Source organism: Vanessa tameamea, chromosome 2 (genome assembly GCF_037043105.1).
Source record: "Vanessa tameamea isolate UH-Manoa-2023 chromosome 2, ilVanTame1 primary haplotype, whole genome shotgun sequence".
In the NCBI taxonomy this organism is placed as follows: domain Eukaryota; kingdom Metazoa; phylum Arthropoda; class Insecta; order Lepidoptera; family Nymphalidae; genus Vanessa; species Vanessa tameamea.
The window spans coordinates 11,724,133-11,740,131 of NC_087310.1; the positions used below are offsets into that span (position 1 = coordinate 11,724,133).

Below are 15,999 nucleotides of genomic sequence, written 5' to 3' on the forward strand. Positions count from 1 at the left end.
AATTTTGTTCGTTAGTTGTTTCTTAATGATAAGTGTTGAGGTCGGTTCATTGTTGTATTGCATAAAGCTGGAGCTTGATGGAGGTCTGAGACAAGGTGACTGTAACATTGGATCGAAAACTGCGTGTAAGAATAGGTAACAGAATTCGGTAGGTATATTTGCGGTGTTCCTTACGTGATGTGTTCAACGGTAATTAATGTCTCTATCGATGACGCGTGACCGATGTTCGATAACGTCCTTGTAATGTTCGGACAATAGATGATTAATAAAGGAAGATTTTGTGTTTATAAATATGGCGTGTATCTCACGACTATCCTCTATGTCATTGACAATGGCACCAATCGAATCTAACTTCAGTTGAACTTGCTAGTTACTTGTGAAATATTGTTTATAGGGTGTTTTGACAAATGTAGTTCATGGCGCATCATTGAGATGGTATTCTTTTCTGCACCCAGATAAAACATGGCAGTCCATTTGGAACACTGTGTCTCTGTCAGGGCGTTTCGCGTTAGGTCATTTATTTTCTACGAATTGTATTGTTCATTTTATGTCATCTTGGCAATGCTAATGCGATTATTCCTCTGATTTGCTTTCTTCATTTCTATATTGCGAGAAATGTAGCATCCCTTTACGTCAAGTTTAATGATCAGGCATACGCTATCCGATTAAGATTATTTAATGACGTACAACAATTTATATAAAGCTTGATGCTAATCCATTACTTAAACTTTTTACTAATATTTTTTGTTTCGCAATTTATTTCATAAGTTTTATCTTGTTTTGTACTATTGATTTTTTAATATGCGGAAGTTCTACATGGTCTTCGAGTGATTATATTCTGATAGAAGTTTTGTAATGACGTCCAAGGTAATAAAATGGGTTGGACAAAATGGTTTCCTGTTCTGAAGTTTTTGTTCGGCTTGTACCATGACAAATTCGTGGTCAATGTGCGTTTAATTAGTACGCGTTTGATACTTTATATACGTATATATATATGTATATTATATACGTATATGTGTATATATATGATACGTTTGATATTTTATATACGAAATAAAGGAAAAAAAAATCAAAAGCATATGTAAGTTAAGAATGCAATGTAGATAGGTGTTGTAATATTTCATCAAAATATAATATATAACAGAACTTGAAACGCCTTGAACATAAAATTGTAGAGTAAAATATTAAAAAGTTACAAATTAATTAGCACAGTCTAAGATCATATCTAACAAAAGAATTCAACGCATCGACGGTACAAAACATCAGCGTTATGCGATTAATAAACGTTTAGAGCCAATTAATAATACGAAGAATGATTGTTAGGCATAATTTTATAATTCGTACAAAAACTTACTACCGGTTAAAAAAATATGGCTTAATCATCTCAAGTTCATCGTGGATTGGCTAGACAGATAGATGCGCAGATTTTTTGATAAATCGATGAACATTTTTATTCTACGTTCGTTATGTTTGTAAATTAAATAAAGGCTAATTTTCATCAGTGGCCTTGTCGTATCCTATCTAGGGAATCTATGTATATTTTAGTATAATTTAGAGTATTCATTACTCATCATCTGCATAAAAACCAGTCGATAATTTAAATTAATATGAGAATAATTTGCTTTCATATTTTTTATAAAATTTTACTTATAAAATACGTAAAGCTGACAAAGATTTACATTTCTATTTATGTCTAATTTAAAATATAATTTTAAATACGCATTAATAGCGACAGTCAAGAAAAATGGTCATATTAATATTTCATTGAATTTATTGGCCTAAGGTTTTTGCAGAAGGTTCGAAAGCATAAAATTAATACTTGTCTTTGGAAATCCCCTTACAAAAATTTAAGGAAACAGGAAATGACACCTCTTAGTGTTAGTCATAATAAAAAAAAACATAACTAACCTTAAATAACGATTTAGAATCACTTAATTTTTTTGTTAGTTATTGTTGAATCACGTTATTCAATTTACAAAATTCACTTAAATAATTCAAAATAAAATAAAAATTCAATGTATAATAGTGATTATTGTACTTGTATCGTGTACATAAATATTAACATTTAAAAGAATTAAACAATAAAAACGTAACAGCTTTTGTCCTACTATTGGGGAAGGACTCTAACGGAAGATATTACTTCTCTACCATGTTACTATTCAGATAAACATTTGAAAGATTTTCATCTAGGACATGCAGGTTTCCTTCACTGCATGATTGAGTTAGATTTGACAAAAGTCTTGGGTTCAATTCCAAACATCTTCTGGGCACTTATTCATAAAAAAAATAACAAATAAAATAAACTTACCCGGTGGCAATTTCGATTTCAACATGTCCATGGCGACGACATTGATGATCAGCACCCAGATGGGGCATTCTAAGAGTTCGTTGTCTGATTTGACAAATGCGATGGCGCTCAAACATTGCGTCTCGAGCCTTCGACGGTCTGGGTATGAACGTCGCAGCTCCCGATTCACGTTGGATTGAAACTTTTTCATATCGAATAACTAGAACAAAATGAAAATAAAAATTATTATATTATAAATGAGTATTTATAATCTACGGCAAAAAGCTGCTCCTTCCTATGAACTGAATTAAAAATTGATTTCTCAAGGTGTTTTAGTATAGTCTTGACTTCTTAGTCTGTTGTCTCGTGAAAGATGAGTAATCCAGTGTAATTAACGGCATGGGGGATTTTATTTTTCAAATCATGGGTGTCACATTGATTTACAATAATAATAATAATAGTTGATATGTCTTATATTGAATGCTCATTATGTATTTGGGCGAATATCACCACCACTTGCCGCACAGTGGACCACTCACTTCAATGTTTGCTACATTTTGTCTTTAAAAAATATCAATTTCTTCTGAACGTGTACGTTGTACGTAAGTCACTGATCTCCTCCTAGACGCCTAGACCGATTTTAAAATATTTTGTTTGGTTTAGGTGCTATCGGGTTTAAAAAATTTTTTGTAAAAAAAATTAAATTAATATTTCTTTATTTCATCCATACGAAATCGGGACGGGCCACTAGTATTAAATTAACTCTTAATTTTATTATGATCATCAAATCGGAACGTCATTGTTTTAATAAACGCACGATTGCATCGTAATAAACAAATGAAGTCGGACAAATCAATACAGTTGAGATGTTATCAAATTAATATTACATAACAAGGCAGCGGTCAATAATGAAAATATAAAACGGTCGAGTGCCGCCAACGCTTGATTTGATGTTGCCTCATCGTTAGTTTCTCTTTAACGTAATTATTTATGTGTATGAAGATAATATACAAATAAGATATTATTAAAAGAATGAACCAGTTTTATTTTTCGGTATTTATTTATTCATTTAGTAATAAAAAATTAAAATCTTTGAGAGGTAATAAATAATAATCAGTGTTATATTTTTCTAAATGATCACCCTTACTTTAGAAAAAAATATTATTATAAAACTTTTGAACGACCAATCAATGAATAATAAAACATAATATATAACTTATAATCAACTATGAATAATTCAATTATCTAAAGATATTTTTATAAGAGTAACAATAACGCAGCGTAAGTCGAGTTGACGAAATTGAATTAGGCTTGTTGCACAATCATTGCAACTGCGGCTGAGGTCCGCTGCGTCTGGACGCCGTTTCAAATTCGACTTGACATTGACCGCAAGAAACATCGATGTTATCTATAAAAAATTACCGCCACTCATTCGTAAGTCATCGCTCGTCTATTCCTACGAACGTGAACTACCGACCATCGTGGAATGATATTTAGAAAGTTTCTGATTAATGAAGTTACATTTCATAAATGAACAAACAAATCGTTGATATAATTTATGTTAATTTACTTAATTGCGACGACATTGTAACTATTGCAAATTTATATATTCGCTCTATTAGCGACATGCAAGACACCGAAACCGCTGAAGAACCGTGATATAAACTCCAAGTTCAACTCCTTAACATAGAAAATTACTTGGTGTTAGGACTTTGTGCAAGCCCATCTGGGTAGGTATCACCCACTCATCAGATATTCTACCGCCAAACAACAGTACTCAGTATTGTTGTGTTCCGGTTCAAAGGGTGAGTAAGCCAGTGTAACTACAGGCACAAGGGACTATTATCAAGGGATTAATATTTCTTACAGTGCCATTGTCTATGGGCGGTGGTGACCACCACCATCAGGTGGCCCATATGCTCGACCGCCAACTGACATCATAAAAAAAGAAAAAAAAGGAGGCCTTTGCATATTGGCACTTTTACAAGTAACTTAAATGTTTTTTTGTATCACATGGCAGCATATGGTTCTATCATAGCGTGCTAATTAATATTGTAGGATTTAACGATTGCTATCTATTAAAATTACAAAGTACAGAATGCTCGGAAACCACCGGGTTGACATGACAGATAGCATTGTTTCGTATCAATTAGTTAGGGAATTTGTTGTGGGAGATCAGATGAGTCGAATAAAAATCTCAGGATCATGCGCTCGTTTCACAATTTGGTATTGTTGGGAAACGACTATAAGAATCCATTAAGAGTAATTTAGATCAAGACTGTTTGTACGTCAGTTTAGTTTGAAAGAAAAGGTCTACAAAATTAGGAATCATTTTAGCGTCTGATCCTGCTGCTTGCTTACATTGACTTTCATAATTCTCACAATAATTGAATGAATTGCAAACAAAATACGTTAGGCAATGACCATTCTTTTCTTAAGCCATCTTTCCACATTGTTCTCCAGTTACATAAACGGTAGTTAATGGAGTATGAATTACTAATGAACGTTTTGCTCTGTACTAGGAAGTGAATATTCTATTGTTTGAATTGACCTAATTAGTGGGCTTCAAATGTTACATAGACCTAAAAACAATTGTATTGTATACATTCGACTTACACATACTATTTTTAATTAGAATAAGATTTATATTAAAGATAGAGAAACACGAAGCGACTATGATTGATGTTCAATAAAGGATTTTTTTTTAGTAGTAAAAACAAAAATTTAAAAAATGATCGGTGTGCGACTTGTTCTGCCCACACAAGACTTTCTAAGGCTGATCTTATCAATATTGTTGAAAAAACCCGATGAATCAAATTTATATATATTTTTTTATTAATTATTATTATTAATCGGATGGTATTACTTCAAGATTGATAATAACATAATTTGATTGGAAATGTGCGAGACGAAATAAAGCTTAATAATAAATTCTACTTGTATAGGTATATACAAGTAGATATACAATAGAAATCACGTGAACAAACAAAATCAAAATCTACTTTAAAACGGGAACAAAAAATCAGACCCATGACCACAACATTAAAATGGAAAGTTAGTAAATTAAAATAAATAGAACTAAAGAGACTTAAAGGCACTCTCGAACATATGACGTGTACCAAACAAATAACGCTTTTGAAGTCAGTTGAAATTATAGACGAGTTCATGGATTTGGACGGCCTTAGACGCCATCAAGTCATACGAAATTATGTGGCAAAGTCATGGTCGAAGTGAATCGTGCATGTACGTTTAACAGTCGTGATACATCTGAAATGACCAATGCAATAAAGTTATAATGTAACGCATTTTAGTAATAGCATAATATTAATACAAAGTGAAAAAAAAACTTCCTAGATTTATAATATACTAAGACGAAATGGTGTGATAAATTTATCTTGTGAACTTTTATTCAAATATTATCAAATTATATCAGGTTTTAAATAGCATAAAGTAAATCAATGACGTTATCCGAATTACGTTTAATACACTCATTACAGAATATTTAAATTTATCACAGTTAAATTCCTTTTTTAAATAAAGAAAAGCAATTATAAATTAACCTTTTATTATTAGTGTTTATTTTCTGTATTTAATTCAATTAATAAGATTTGCAACCGCAGTAATTTTGTTTCCAAATATTCAGTTTCTCGTAGAAATTGATACATTAACACTATTCTATGGATTTACGTTATTAATAATAACGTCGTAGCCAATTTCAAAAGTAAAACTGCATTTTATAAAAGTAAAGTATAAAAATATAACCATAGAATGTAATGCTAGGCAATTATGCGGGCAACCGTGAAATTAATAGACCATGTTTCGAAATTTCACTACATAAAGGCATCCATCTTGACGGAAATGATTACAGGTAAACACCCATTTCGTATACTCGAACAAAGTGGTATTAAAGATTACATTAAATTTATGTCGTCACCGATATTTCATGTGCAGTAAAGGTGAAAATTGCTTGCAATTATACAAGTTAGGACATTACATTGCGCTTACTGTATTTTACTTGAAAATGCAATCGTTGATAATTTCTAATATTATAATTGTGTTTTTTAATTGGATAAGACATGTTGGCCACTACATGGTAAAAGTGAACACATCTTGCTATATATTAAAAACACGTTTTACTGATAGAACCTTGTGTTTTTTGGCGAGTTTCTTTAATAATACACTGGCTGACGCTCATATAAGAATATAAAATTACTGGGTTTTATATTATTTTCTGAGCATCAGCTCGAGTCGAGGTACGGCTGTGCGGTACTCGTGCTGAAGATTTGAGTAATGGTTTATCGTTGAAGTTAAAGTTTCTATCGATGAGATCGCGAGTAGAATTTATTGCACATAAGCGTAGCCTGAGTTCATTTAATTTATTTACGTACGTAAAATAATCAGCAGGCTTAGACAAATGCATTCGAAATCGATATTTCTATTCGCAATTCTGTATTGAAACGATTTATATTAATCTTATGTCGAGTCTCTCGTCAATATTAGTTCCCGTGACATAAAATTACAATGTTCCTTACAATACGGAGTTTCCTACAAAATACTTAGTTTATTCATAACATATCCATGCCCAGCTTTATGATAGATATCTAAATAAAAGTATATTAAGCTTATATGATCCATACCTTAAATATTTTTTCTTGTTCTAGCGAGTATCCTGGTAGTTTCAAAATGTCTTGGCCTATCGCAGTCTCCTCGTTGCTGGTAGCCGCCGTACTCTTCACAAACACGCTACTCTTTGAATAGCGCCTGATGAGTATATTACCGGCGTCGTCCATTTTTATTTTGACGCCCTGTTAAAAGAAAAATGTTATTTAGTTATAGTACATGAAGCTATATTTTAAAGACAACATAGGTATTGCTGGTGGACGATTTGAATAATAATATCAAAAAGTACGTGTGTACAGAAGTGAAACGATTTTGCATAAGAGTCTTTCTTAAATAGACATTCAAATTTCGATTATTTTCCCGAAGTAATTGTGCGCAAAACCACATAAAACAAGAGACTTCGTAAAGAGCTTCCCTTATTTTAAAACGAGCAACATCTTAATCATCAACATCTTTAGTATACACGTGTTGTTACGTTATTTTTTCGAACACAATATAAATTATTTGTAAAAAAAATAAGAATCGACCCATTGCCTTCCTTTACAAAATCAATGGAAACACGATAATGTCCCTCGGTTAAGAGGACGATCGATCTCAAATTACAAAGGGTGAATCACCTTTAGTCGAAAACGAACGGTAATTAATTTCCAGAATCCGTTATCCGTGACGTAACTGTCCTTGAAGGAAATCGCATTCGTATGTTTAAAGCTATTTGCGATTTATGATACGAGATAACGAGATCTTCGAACTAGAGAATGAACCAATGACATGCATCATATTTTATAGAGTTATAGTTTGTAATAATTCTTGAAAAATACCTCATTGGAGCAGTATTGTAAGTAACATAAATAATAATGTACCCTTCCAAATCGTCTCCTCAAAAGAAGAAAATACTTTTTCAGCGTTTAGAGGCTTCTTTATTAATCAGTTGCAATATTTCGCTAACCTTAACATCAATTATCTACAAAATTATAAAATTACTTAATTCATTTTTAATAACAGTTGGAAACGAGAAGCGCAACATTGACGAAACGCAGGCGCATTTAATAATCGTCGTTTCGAATACCATAGCCGCAGTCGTCCGTGTATAATGTATGCATACAAGGCGGACATAATCAGACATGTAACGTAGCTGATTTTATTTAGTAAACAGACCAAAATAAGCTGAACTTGATCGTTTTCTTGTATAATCATTTATACGAACAAATTAAAGCACAATTGATTACCTACGACTTCATTCATACAATAATCGACGTATTCTTTCAGAATTATCAAATCATGATTCTTAAAAATCAGATTAGCTGCAGCTATTCCTTGCGTTTAATTTGTATTGTACGTAAATATTCCTGCAGTTAAAAGAGTTTTATATGTTGACACAGACAATCAATTATTAGCATACTTAATTCCATCAAAATCCGTGAAGTGGTTTTCGCGTGATGCGGACAGACAGACGGACAAGACGAGGACGAGGAGCGCGAGTTTTATAATAAGTATATAAAGATTTTCGGGACAAAACAATATAGGTACTTAGTTTAAATGACTCCATTGAATGGTGGAAATTGAAAGATTTGTTACACGATTAATTTTAATTGAAATGGCTTATATTTTACAAGGTTTTATTTAAACATTACCCGTAAGTAGGTTCGGATCAAATCTTGCAACTTAAACGAACTTTTTACTATGAACTGATTTATTATATTTTTGTCAAAACAAATTTAAATTTTATTCGTTTGAATAATTGTATTATAGTTAAGTTTTTATTATTTCTTAATGAATGATCAGATTATCCGAATACAAAATAGTTTATATCAAACTTAAAATTTTCAATTTAAACCCAAAATAAAAATATTTGATTTATTCATTTCATTTTCATTCAACTCTACAGGTGGTCGGACCGCTAGTTTAAATATTTGGTTATAATCACCTATCATATCAAAGTTTCGGACTTATCAAATTAAATTTGTTCTACGTCATTAGTCAGAAGAGGGCAAACAGGTTACAAATATAGTTTATTTTATTTCACACATTGTTAACCTCGGTGACTATAAACGTTTGGCTACGAGTAATTTAACCCGACTAACTGTTAGATACGGTTAATATAAAATCTATTATTACTATCGTTACCTACTGTACGTGTATGTAATATACGTTTATAATTATATCTTGTATATTTTTTACATGATTAATTATAGAATTTTAGAATCATAGCTGTCACTCTGATATTTGTACTAGTTCCTTTTTCGAAAAATCTAAGCTGGATTTGTTTTATAGGACGAAAGATCTCTTTTATGTTTGATTTAATTCCGAGAATATATATTTCATCTGTCAACAATGCGACACGTTATACGACGATTGTAAAGTTCGCTAACTTCCTAAAATAATCCCGATGGTACTGAGAATTTCTTGACTAAAAACTCAACAATTTTTTTCGCCGGAATTAACCCAGAATCTGTAGCTTGCTACTGTAATGAAGCTGATAAAGAGAGATATGGTGATCTAAATTAATATACATACATACACAGCTAAAATTGGTTCAGTATTCACGTAATCTTACTAAGATTATAAACGTGAAAGTTTAAATAGACGGACGTCTGTTACACAATCAAGCCAGATCGACTGAATCATCATCTCATCTCCATGGCAAATTTCATTCGGATCCGCTGAATTTTGAAATTCAAAAAATGAAATTTGGCATAGACTTCAGTCTGGAATAGCACATACTTTTATTCTGGAAAATGTACCTACACCGAAACTACGGGTAGACACTAGTATTCTTCATCAGTAGACACTAAATTGACTAGACTTGACCTTCTACTCGACAGCTCGTTACTTCATTACCGAATGTCAAATATATTTTGACCCTATTTTGTTTGTTTGCCTTTTTATAATCCCACGTTTTTATTGGACTTCATAACAATATCTATCGCTTCCTATTGTTATATACTTAACGATCGCTATTAACGTGATTGGCTTAACGTAGATCCTATAATTATAAATCCTTTGAATTTTGTTAGTGAATTAACATTTCTATATATTTTTTATTATTATAATTACAATAATGTCAATCAATTAAAATTATTCTTTTTTCAAATATAATTTTAAGGGTTTTAAATTTAAGTAAGACAAGTAGATCTGCGTATCTTTACAATTATTTTTTATTTCGTTTTGCATCAGTCGTGATATCCTTTAAACGAAACAATACTTCATTTAATCCTGATTTATTTTACGTATTATTATTTTGTTGTTTATATGTTTTGGCATTCATTGTTAAAAAATAAACAATAATTATTTTGAATGTATGAGTAAAGCCCTTTTTCAACTTTGCTTGTAATGTAACTTGGCTGGATTGTATGACATAGGTCGATTTAATTATAAATATTTTTAAGAATAAAACAAAACATAGCACCTTTTTTGTGATTAAATAATTGGCAGCAGCATTACAGAGAATTAAACAAAGATACTTTGTTCTAATACAGTAGTCAAAGTACTAAAAAAATAATAATAATAAAAAAATAACAATTGAAATTATTTAAAATGAACGCAGTTTATATTCATAACTTTATTAATTACTTGATATTACTAATATAATTATTGTCACAGAGTCACATCCCGTGAGTTTGAAGTCGATTCTTCGTGGTATGAAATATTTAAATATTTTAAGATGAAAGTTCAAAGAAGCTTGTACGAATGAACTCTGAATCAATTATATTCTATAAATTAATATCACGGTAATGATAAATATTAATTTTCTAAATCGCCACTACCATGACATCTAAATTGACAGACCCCTACCTATAATCACACTGGCTCACCCAACATTCTATCTACTAATTTTAATAAGACCAATTTTTAAATAAAATATTAAGAAATAAAATTACTTGGTGGTTTGTCTTTGTGCAAGCCCGTCTGGGTAGGTACTACCCACTCATCAGATATTCTACCGCCAAACAACCGTGTTCAGTCTTGTTGTGTACCAGTATCAAGAGTGAGTGAACCAGTGTAACTACAGGCACAAGAGACATAACATCTTATTTCCCAAGGTTAGTGGCGCATTGGCGATGTAAGGAATGGTTAATATTTGTTACAGCGCCATTGTCTATGGTCGGTGGTGACTCCTTACCTATTGGTGGCCCATTTGCTCATCCGCCTACCTATATCTTAAAAAAATAAAGTCACGTTTTCGGGTATGTTGTAATGGTTTATGATTAAATGATTGTCTATCATTTTTTTGTTAATATTATCAGATTGATTACGTCACTTTACAAATCATTTGGGTTCCTACTTTTTATTCGAAGAATACAAAAAACGTGAATATTTGTCAGATATTTTATAATTGAGGATACTAATCATAAATATTTAACATTTTAATTATCCTTGCTATAAAGTTTATTTTCTGTTTTCATTATTCATTGATCATAAAAAAAAACTGTCAAAGGTTTTTTACCGACTATTTTGTAAAAGGTCACACTTAAATTGATTCTTAAATTAGATTGAAATGCTTTATTTGTTTTCTTCAAAATACATACTTAAAGTCGATATTATTCCTTGATTGTATTACTTAGTCTATGTACTATAACAGCCCAAGACATGACCATATCTAGGCAAATAAGTTAACTAATAACTTATATTAACTTATATCATCAAACTGCTGCACTGCGGGTCGAGGTAACACCTAAGGTATAATCGGACACACGCTAGTTCCTTGCTATATTTTCCTTTACCAAGCACAAGATGAATTATAAACACAAATTAATCACGCTAAAAGTTGGTACAAATACGCACCAGTGATCTCCGATTGAAATTTGAATATATTATCTATATCTATTTTTAACGAAGAGATTTTGAAAAAAGTACGATTTTATATGTCAGTGTAATATATTACACAATCAAACTGTATGATTCCTTATAATTCGGTTCCCAGATTAATAACTGAAGTCATGAAATTGAATTTATACCGTATCGAATACTCCCACATTAGTGCTCGTATTTTGTATAATAATGATCTTTTTAATGCGTGGGCGTTTCCATAACTTCGTTTGAGGCTTAGCCATCGATCAGCTCATCTCCATCCGTACCATTACGTCATTCGTTACTTGATTTAGAGGTCTTTACGAGTCTTGAGAGTATGGCAATTAAAAAATAATAATGGATTAACAGTAGAATGATAATAATACTGATATTTATATTTATTTATAAGTAAAAACTCTATATATAAGTTTAGTTTATTAAATTAATTTCACATAGAATAATATCTAATATACACACTACTCTGAGACTGTTGTGAGACCTCACTTGGGGCAATACCTGGATAAAATATAATGAGTTCAAATACGGAACTCTGAGTTTTTCGATAAAGTAGTGCTTATCAATCACCTTGTGGTTGGCAATTACGAGAACTTAAAAGTGTAAAATTTAATTTACATGTAAATACAACCTAATATAAAAATAAAATCAATCTTTTACATAACAATGGACCATTATCAGACTGTTATTTACTTCTAGTCTCAATCAGTAAAGTAAGAATGATTAGATATGTATATAATGTATGTTTGAAAATCATATCAAATGTTACGCTACAAATGGAATCGAACCCACACTCCTCCGATATTGCGGTCAAGGCGTTTTATTAATAAGTGTTCGTATGCCAATTGGATGGAAAATGGAAATTATTTTATTACGACTGTAATTTGATTGGTGTAATGCTCACTTCTAGACTAACGTCGCAAGTATCTACCAATGGAATAAGGCTATGAGATGGGTAATACAGATTCGATATTTAACTTATTTAAGATAGAAACGAATTTATTAAAGCGCAATATAATTAGAATTAAATTCAATTAATTTCAATTTAATGAAAAGTGTGTGCATCGGTTGCATTAATGTCATTATAATTGGTATTTCAATGAATTAGGTCAAGTTATTTGCCATAGGAAATTATAATACCATTAATGGAGAAGTAAGGCCTGCATTGCGCAGAGTCTCATCAGATACCATATTTGGATGTGGTGGCATCACACAGTGTTACTATTTTGGATCGTAATTGCTAATTGGTAAATAATATCATATCTAAAATATAGTAACAATCAAAGGAGATTATTACATTTTGTTACTACTTTGAAGATATTGCTTACTATTTTACTATAATCTTTAAATTGGTTTAAATGTAATTTATTACTTTTATTAATCTATACTAATATTATAATAACAGCAGATAAGTTTGTCTCATTTAACGCGCTAATCCAAAGATCAAGTGTACGCGTGCTCGGGATTATTAAATAGCTCTTGAATGTTGTGCATATCATACCTTACCTATTAACTGTGACAATTTTTATGTGCCATATTTAATATATAAATAAATATATCTAACCAGTTCGAATCGAGTAAATGTTTTACGTTACACAGCCGATTTACAGTAAAGTTAAGAGGTAGGTACATTTCGTCGTCGTTTGTTTGCAAAAAATTTACAAGCTACGACAAATCAACTATACGCGATGTGTGGCTATCACAGGTGCAATCACTATGGCCACACTTATAGTCCAATTGAAAGACGACTAATGCAGATAGATACTCATGTTGATAGACATAAGTATCTATCTGCATTAGTATCAGAAAAAATACAAATTAAATATAAGATACACCAAAGGCACATATGACATGTCCGTGAAGCTACCAATGTTATAAATAAATATGCAAAGAGGGAAGGCAATAATATGACTTTAGACATCAAACGTGAAACAAAGGTTTAAGCGCTTTGCACAGCTTCGTATTATACAGCTTATCTTTGTATTGTATATAATTACCTGTCCTATGTGTTTCTTCAATTCTTCTGTCTTCTGGTCTCTGTGTGGGTTGTCGAATCCGCAGAGGCCAATTCTGAAAAGATAGAAAAGATTTATATAATAAATGCAATCGTATTCAAATCACGTCCTGTGTATTTTTTATGTGATGATTTCTGCTTTGTCTGGAGAATAGCCAAACAATTTTATAATATATATATACGGAAAAACCGCTTATAAAAATAAAACATTATCGTGATAAACAAATACCCGAGATAATTCACTTTGTTCCGATGCAATGCATAATTTCACTTGTCATATAAAATTTAACATATACGGTTGTTTAGGTACCATTATCGTTATTTATTGAACGATATAAATTATGGTTCAACAAATAACGATACGGTATCGAATATAACTGAAAGTTGAATTAATAGCATTATTTCGCCAAATATTGACAATTACCAAGAATCACGACTAAGAGATTTAGATCCGATTCTTGGCTAGTACCTATGCATCTAATATTTGATTGATATTTCGATGTCATATTTAAAATCCCTTTCGAATATAAATTCTACTTGTATAGATATTCCTACCGATATATGAATTTATTATTTTTTATCATGACATAATCGACTTATTTGATAAAATTAGGGCAAGCATAACCAATTTTTATTTACTTTATTTTTAAGTAGCTATAACCCGCGCCTTTAAGTGATAGGCATAAAAAAGTAGCCTCCCTAGGTTCATTAACCAATCAAATTCGGTTCAAGGGTTTGACCGTGAAAGAGCAACAGACAGACAGACGGACCGACAGAGCCACTAACGCACTTGTAATATTAGCATTGATTATACATCGTCAGTGGAAAAGAAGAAACTAAAAATTGTACTTTAAAGAAACGAGGTTTAATAACTTAAGATTAAATATTTTTCCTTTTTTATTTTCCAAAAGTACAATTACGGCGCTTTACCGTTTCTTCCTTTCGACTGACGATGTAATTCGTGTTTGGCGAAGGAAAACGCTGTAAGAAATTTTATATGTGTTGGCTGAACATCCAAACACGTTCAAGCGCACTCAGTATCCACCAAGCCACTGTGGGACACCAAGGTGTCATAGAAATTCTAACAGACGCTTTAGAGGAGAGCAATCCAACATTTTGGTACTTTTACTAATCGTTCAATCAACAAACATTCAGAATACGCATCTTTATAAAATTAGGCTAATTTGAGAAAATTAAACAAATTAAGCATTAAACATCGAACGCATGTGTTTCTCACGTAACAAGTAGAAGTATGACGACAGAGGAATTTGTGCAACATCAAAAGTTTCATCACGTACGCTATAGGAATATTGTTTTCTCAAAACCGTTCCTTGCTCGCCCTGAGAAATAACATTTGTCTCATTATTATTCCGTATGTGAGGCTGCACTGGCGGCGCTTACTGATAGAAAATTTCTATTCGACTATATTTCTCGTTCAAGTACAAGGTTGATATTCAACGAACGATACATCAACTTAACGGACGATTAGTTTCTATCGAAAGTTTGAAATCTATAAAACATTTCGATTATTTTTATAATCGTTTTCTTTTCGATTTATACAAGATAACATATTCTTGTAACTTTATAGAGTTATTTAAAAGCGTAGTTCGAGAACGTCGGTTACAGACAAGAATAAAATTGACCGCGCCTTTGGTATGAAATAAGATGATAAATACAGCAATACGGCAAAAAAACATTGAATCTGAGTAATTCACTCTCTAATAGAATTAATCTCATAGCATAGTTTTATAATCCATTCAAGTTAAAAAGTTCTCAGAATGACCTTCCCAAAGCAATTATATTTGTGTCAGTTTAACGGAATTTTAATATGATAAAATGAAAAAGGTATTAAATTGAACGTACATAAAGCAAAACGACACAAAAGGTGTCTCTTTAACGAAACGCACACGCGAATAACTTACGTTACGAGTATTATAAGGACTTTGGTATTCGTGTTATGCGTTTAGTTAGTGGAAGGGAAATATAGGTCAGATGTTATTTATAGTTAATACGTTTTGAAAAGATGCGTATAAACTTAAAGGTTAGCTCATTTATTTTATAACAATCAAGTTATGTTTTATGTCCTCGAACTTTTACGTTCAGATAAAATTCTGGGGCCTGGTTCTAAAAGGGCAAATATCAGTAATCCTTTATTTTGGCAAATTAGAATAGAACATATATTACATGTTTTATGTTACATAATTATGCCTTTTTCCGTAATTTTAATTATTTGATTTTAGGTTTTATTGGTAATATAGTTAAGCTAACGTAGTTT

The 15,999-nt window shown here is 31.3% G+C and overlaps 1 protein-coding gene across 4 annotated transcripts in view; it reads right to left on the reverse strand.

Annotated features, from left to right (window-relative positions):
• The window catches only part of LOC113393764 (uncharacterized), a 145,828-nt gene that overhangs the window by 14,069 nt on the left and 115,760 nt on the right, over window positions 1–15,999 (reverse strand). For all 4 annotated transcript variants that reach the window (XM_026630808.2, XM_026630809.2, XM_026630806.2 and 1 more), the window contains exons 4-6: window positions 13,708–13,780; window positions 6,925–7,092; window positions 2,309–2,507 (exon numbers count right to left, since the gene is read on the reverse strand). In XM_026630808.2, the coding sequence (XP_026486593.1) occupies window positions 2,309–2,507; window positions 6,925–7,092; window positions 13,708–13,780 (440 nt within the window). The remainder of the gene's footprint in view (window positions 1–2,308; window positions 2,508–6,924; window positions 7,093–13,707; window positions 13,781–15,999) is intronic.